This window comes from Amblyomma maculatum, chromosome 8 (genome assembly GCF_055883805.1).
Source record: "Amblyomma maculatum isolate TAMU_Amacu chromosome 8, ASM5588380v1, whole genome shotgun sequence".
In the NCBI taxonomy this organism is placed as follows: domain Eukaryota; kingdom Metazoa; phylum Arthropoda; class Arachnida; order Ixodida; family Ixodidae; genus Amblyomma; species Amblyomma maculatum.
In genome coordinates this window covers 103,337,222-103,344,173 of record NC_139351.1, presented here as the reverse complement: position 1 = coordinate 103,344,173, position 6,952 = coordinate 103,337,222, and the positions used below count along the sequence as shown (strand labels likewise).

Genomic DNA, 6,952 nt, shown 5'->3' with positions numbered 1-6,952 from the left:
TCCACACCCCCTATCGACCCCTCCAAGAGATGCCCATAAACCAATCTTCGCATTTCATGCCTGTCCATGTATCCATCCACATGTGAATGTCACCCCTGTCAAGTAGCCACACATGACAAAATGTTGTGTTCCAAGCCGCACCCCACTCTGTACACCCATAACTACCTCAACTGCAACACCAATGAAAGTAAGCTTTGCAAAGAACCTGCAAATCTGGCCCAAATTCCATGGGCATGCTTTCAAATTTCAGCCACACCCTTCAATATTCATATCACAAAGCAATGGAAGGCACTGATGGGCAGCTCTAGCCCTGAAGTTCAAGCAATGGTAGTGGTCTGGGCCACAAAAGCCACCAAGGCTCAAGGACTCTCAGCTGTTTAATTCACAATCCTGCCTATTTTAACTGCTAATAATAATGTCTTCATCAAACAGTTAAGAAGGGACAAAACTTCTTAGCTTTTATGCTTATGCTAATAAAGTGAGATTTGACCGCAGTGAAACATTTTAACATATATTTTTGTGCAGGAATCGCCAAACATCATGATGTGGAAACCACACATTCATTGAATGCGGGAGGCTCCTCTTCATCACTGTCAAATTCGGCATTCTCATCCTTCACCCACTTGCCGTCTCGGTCTAGTTTCCAGCCAGACCTGTGAGTAAATGATAATTGGAGCAGGTCAAGGTGGTGGTGACACAAAAAGCCTTTCCATCTATAGTTATGCTATCACACACGACTTTGGTGTCCACTGACAAAGAGATAATGGATACTACGTGCTTCTGTCAACATACAATGTATGTTTCCATAGCACTTATCACAGGAGAAAGATGAGGAGGAAAGGCAGGGAGGTTAACCGGTAAAGCTGTTGAACTGTGCCAGTAAGGCCCACTCAAAAGGTCAGTTTGAAGTCACAGCCACATGGAACCAAGGTTTTATAGGAAAGCAAAGCAGGAATATTACAGAGTATGTATGCTTACGTTGAACAGTACAGGTCGTCAAACCTCTCACACCCATACTGCAAGCTACCTCACATTTAAAGAACAACAGACACATTCTACTGCCCATTTCTCTCAGTAGAGTTAGTGCATATTTTCAACATATAACACCAGCGAAAGACCGCAGAAACAGAGAGGCACACAGGATTACAGAGTTGATAGTCCACCATCACCCTATGTACAGTGGGCGTCACCGCTGTGTAGAGCGCGCGAGCGCCGGCCGCCGGAGCATTCCGGAGCCAGCCAGCGACGTCTAACGGTAGTTGCTGGGCCCGAGATAAGATGCGTCTGGGCACGCGCGGCCACACATACAGACAAGCCTTGCTCTTTCACCGCGGCCGCTTACGCAGCGTCTTCTCCTTTCCACTGCTCTACTTGTTTCCGCGAAAGTTTGGCTTTCGCGCCAGAGCAGCGGGGCTGTGGGTTTTGCGCTGACCCATAACAGTCATTCTGCTGGGGGCCCAGCGCTCCTTGTAGTGCTTTGCAGCAGCCGTAGCTTCACCAATTGTAACACGCTCGGTCATTTTATCTGCACAGCGCGTCCGTCTACCAGTCGAAATGAATAATATAAAGGGCAGACGTCACAGGCTCACACAGGTATCTAGCTGGCAACTAGGACGAAGTGTCACAGAGAAGCAGTGCGAAATAGTGTGCTCCGGGATGGCGCCCCGATTAACCGCGGAAGAACGCCGAGCTATTGTAATTATGGGCCGTACAATGTCACAAAGACAAATTTGTGACTTAACAAAGCGCCCTATGAGGACAGTAAACAGGATTCTACAAGCCTATTACAAAGAAGGTCGAATCGCTGACGCGCCACGAGGAAGGTCCCCAAGGGTGACAACTTCTGAACAAGACGAGTGGATTATTGCTGCTGCTGTCACGGATCCTTTCCTTAGTGCCCGGCAAATCAGGGATGAGCTCGGTTTAACGAATGTGAGCGTCGCCACAATCCGACGGCGCCTCCATGCTGCTGGCCTTCACAGCAGAACTGCGGCGCAGAAAACTCTTCTGGAAGTGAACCACAAAAGAATGCGCCTAGATTTTGCATCTGCTGTGGAAAATTGGAACGAGCAAAATTGGCGAGCGGTTATATTCACGGATGAAGCATCCTTCACAACAAGATGGGACCAACAGCGAAAGGTGTGGCGTCCATTCAAGCACCGGTAAGTTCTCATACTCGGCACTTTATATTCATCGTAAAAAGCAAGCTAACAAATTAAATCACATGCTGCAAATTTGCATATCATTTACTAGCAATAGGTCAATTTTGATTGTTAAGCTAACACCAATTCGAATTTTTAAAACGAAGCATTGGCTAGTTGAGCTGATGTTCAATTGGAAGCGTATATACTGAAATTACATTTATTCTTGCTCGCGTATCTTCTTAACTGGCCCTTTGCAGGTATGATGAGCCCTATGTGTGGAACGTTCGCTCAAGTGGCCGTACCAGTGTGCACGTGTGGGGCGCGATAAGCTTCGAAGGGCTGGGCCCTTTGCACAGAATTGTCGGGAGCATGACATCCGCAACCTACAGAAGCATCATAAAAACAGTTCTACTTCCATATGTTCTGGATGGGCCTTTTCCGGACGGTCTATTTTGGCTGCAGCAAGATGGAGCCCCCATCCACACAGCACGAGAAATAGTGGAGCTGCTTGACGACCTTGCAGTGACGAGGATCGAGTGGCCTGCGAGAAGCCCCGATCTCAATATTATTGAGAACATATGGGGTATGCTGAAAGCTAATTTGTCGAAGAAACCGGGCTTAGCCTCAGCGACTGCGGACCAACTGTGGGAGGTAATAAAAACCGAGTGGGAGCACCTGCGGCACCAACCCGACATTGTTGACGCCCTCTACAATTCACTGCCGCGACGAATCCGAGCACTGAAAGCTGCCCATGGAGGTCCCATCAACTACTGAGCTGCCAGCAGCCGTCAACGGATAAGAATGGCAGGTCAAGCACGAGGCCATAACTCCACTCTCTTGAGCAGAGTTCGATGCATTTTACACGACTGCGCACTAGTGGCTCGTACAAGTGCTCTTGGGGACCAATTGATTTTTTTTTTCGCATGGAGAAGGCGAACTGTCCCACAATAAACAACCTTGGTTTTCTTTTTCTAATTCCGGGTGCAGCGTTTATTCTGACATTCTTTTGTTCGCATGTGCTGGATAGCGAGCCGAGGGGGAAAAGCGTCACACTTTATTCGTCCATATTCACTGCATACTTATGGATAATTGTAAGTAAAACGATCGACATGCGTGTATGTAAGTTTCCGGTGAACAGAAAAAAAAATGCCTTTTGCCTTTTTTTTTCACAGCAGGTGAGCCTCAGTTAGTGGCCACTTTTCTTGAATCTAACCCAGGATTCTGCGTCCGTTGCTTCGCTCCGCGCGAAAGCGAACCTACCACGGAAACAAGTAGAGCAGTGGAAAGGAGAAGACGCTGCGTAAGCGGCCGCTCCCGCGGGCGGTGAAAGAGCAAGGCTTGTCTGTATGTGTGGCCGCGCGTGCCCAGGCGCATCTTATCTCGGGCCCAGCAACTACCGTTAGACGTCGCTGGCTGGCTTCGGAGAGCTCCGGCGGCCTCCGCTCGCGCGCTCTACACAACGGTGACGCCCACTGTACATACCTCTCTGTGTCTGTGTCATTCAAGTGGTTTTATTTGTTCATTCCTCTCATTCAGTGCAGCTTCCTGTTTCACTGCACGTATCCAATAAGCTGTCAAGAGAGCTTTCTGTCTTTTTGTGAATTGGACAAAGGACCTACATCATGGCCTAACACAAGGAAGAATGCAGCTTCATCTTGTACTATACCTGTTTACTGGAGCCAGTACACAGAATGTTTGTCAAGCCATACCAAGGCCATCAATTTCACTGCTTTTGATGCACTTAAATCTCTCTATACAGGATAGGTTAGGTTAGTTTTCTTCTGCATACAAATAAAACAAGCACAATCATATTCACACCAGTCTTGGGCGGGAGGATTTCATGCAAGCTGAAGGTACATAACAGTCTCAAAAGCAGGCATATGAACAAAGCCAGGGGCACTAAAAATAGAATACCCTGCCTAATGCAGCACCACCAACTCGCCTAATCTGCCATTCTTCTAATGCTGCATTAGGCCTTGCAAGAAGCACGTGGCCAGATTGTACTAGGTGAAAGAGACAGTCCCGTTTTGTTCGATATGCAGCTCTTTGCAAAACTGCACAGCGCTTTTTCTACTGTATTAAATATATATGTGTGTGTGTTTAGAGGAAAAATACAATAAGTGCAAATCCCAATAGAACAGCCTCTGATATGTAAATTTTGAATCAAATTATAGAGGTCACTGCATTAGCAATTGGAACTAATGCAACCAATTTACTGTGCATCAATAAAATGCATAATGAATACACATTATATATGTCCTACACATTAACAAGGCAATATGGGACATCAATAAAGAAAGATATTGACCAGCCCTAGATATATATAATTTACTGTAGTCGTAGTTAAGGCTGGTCCCTGACGGCCACAAAATGAAACATGACAATTTCACCGGAACTTCCATTTGGTGTCTATACAATCACTGCCACTGCGTTTGCAATTCATTGCTTCAATGAAGAGCCATGCTTCTAAGTAAGTAGAGAAGCAGATTGCTGAAGCCAATGAAACTTTAACATTCAAGGACAGGAAGTGGCTCTTCAATTCTTGAAACACCAACAACTGACCAAAACATGTCGCAAGATTACGGTGGCGAGGCAACAAGATTTTGCCTCACAGTTCAAGCAGTGTAGTACTATATCTTTCTTGTAATAGCTTGTAGTGTCAGGTGATATGAGTACTTATCCTAAATACTGTCAAGTTTCCATATAGAAAGTGTACTATCCAGAAATGAGGGTTCGACAACGCTGTGCAAAATTGTCCCCAGATTAATTATCGAGTCACTGATGAGAAATGAACACACAAAAAAAGTAATTTTTATGGCTGAGCTGACCTTTCCAGCAGCTCGAAATGGCTCCACTCAATTCACATTTTCCTTTGTCCATTTTGCAAACAGGCGGACTCTGAAACTATGAGCAGGATCACTTGTCACATAGCGCTACGCAGACACGGACACAGCGAGACATACAGGACGAGAAATGTGTCCGTGTCTGTTTAACGCTATGTGGCAAGTGAACCGTCACCAGCTTGCTCAAGCTTCCATTCTTGTAAAAGCAGGACTTTTCAGTTCGTATTTTTTGACAACTCAGGATACATTTCTCTGGCTTTTATCAAAACACCCTTAGGTTGTTTCTTATTTTGGTGAATATCATTTTCGATGAATGAGCTTCTGGTCTTTCTGGAGGTTTATCACAGTATTCCTATGCGGACAAATTTACTTGAAATCTGCATCAACACTTTTGTCAGCACAAACAGTCAATTTGCCTGTAATTAACCTGCAAATGGTCGCATTTGGAGCTGTGCTTGAAGAAGGCAGTGGCATGATCATAAAAAAGTAGTGCAAGTAATTCGTATTGCAGCAATGCTTTGTAGTCTCACTCTCAAAACAACCAGCACATCGCTATATCACTTTCTCTGCGATGCAAGGTAGGATCAGATTTATTTTGAATAATTGCAGCCACATGGAGTTGCTTCAGTTTTTTTTTTTAGATTGTAGTAGGTCTTTTCGTAAAAATTCTTTCGCCACCTTTTATACTGAGTACACCCAAGAATGACGGGCATTCTGTTCGACCACTGCTGAACACACTCAATGCTACAGCCACCACAAATATCTCCAGTGCTTTGTGGGCTCAACTCAGCCCAATAAAGGGTTCATTTCAATGTTATGCCTCAGGCTGTTCGTCTGTTGTCCATGGCATTGTCACAACCATATGACGTTATAGCCGTAACACAAAAATACAAGTTTGTTTGTTTGTTTTGTGGCATTTAACTTCCCAAAGAGACTCAGGCTATGACAGACGTATGACAGACGCTGTAGTGGAGGACTCCGGAAATTTCAACCACCTGTGGTTCTTTAGCGTGCACTGCCATTGCACAGCACAAGGGCACCTAGCGTTTCGCCTCCACCAAAAAGCTGCCACCGAAGCCGGGATTCGATCCCGCATCTTTGGGAACAGTAGTCGAGCACGGTAACCACTGTTCCACCCGGGCAGGGCACAAAAATACAAGTGGAGCTCTAAAGGCGTACAGATACAAAATATTTAATGCATGCTTTCCTGTTGTTACACATGGATCATGCCATGGTATTGGACTACGGCTGCTAACTAATTTATAACTGAATTGTTTTCTCTTAACTGTTTTCTTTTCAACAGCTGAGTGATTGTTATGACAACTACGTTGCACATAAGTCACATGAGGGATGAAAAACTTCGATTTATTCACTCCTTCATTGTATTCATTCGCTACACTACTGAAGCTAGCCTGCCTCAAGAGCCAGGATTAGAACAGGTGAAAAAGAAACAATTATAATTTTCGCATCCTTTACATGGCCTATGCAGGTCCTTTAATATCATAGTTATCGCTCGGTTGTTGAAACCGAAACCGAATCAGGTGGGAGAAGAAATTTGATTATAAATAGTCAGTGCTGGTAAGCAAATTCCATGTGGTAATTCGTGTATAACAATGCATTACACATCATTACAGGAAATAAAAAATGCAACCGAAAAATTGTAGATGTTCAACTATCCTTCCATAATTATTTCATGATCGTAAGCCATCGGTCGCAGCCGCAGCAGGTGCTGCTACCGTTTCAACCTTGGCTCACTTCTGCGCCTGGTGAGCTTCTCGGCAACGAGCTAGTCTGGCTTCTAGTTGTTCGATGGTCTCGGCAGCCTGTCTGGCACGGCTGCTGTCTGTCTTTAGTAAGATGGCGTATGTGTATTGAGTGCTTATCTAGGTCAAATGAAGGAGCGGCGTAGGTGAAACTTCATGAAGATGACAGTGCTCAGTGCGCAGAGCGAGAATGTTTTGCAGT

The 6,952-nt window shown here is 45.2% G+C and overlaps 1 protein-coding gene across 1 annotated transcript in view; it reads right to left on the bottom strand.

Moving 5' to 3' along the window:
- Positions 1-490: 490 nt before the first annotated feature.
- Positions 491-6,952, bottom strand: part of LOC146182054 (sodium channel modifier 1-like) — a 28,727-nt gene continuing 22,265 nt past the window's right edge. Inside the window, exon 7 of the mRNA XM_084577061.1 lies at positions 491-653. Coding sequence (XP_084433187.1) covers positions 539-653 — 115 coding nt within the window. The 3' untranslated portion in view covers positions 491-538. The remainder of the gene's footprint in view (positions 654-6,952) is intronic.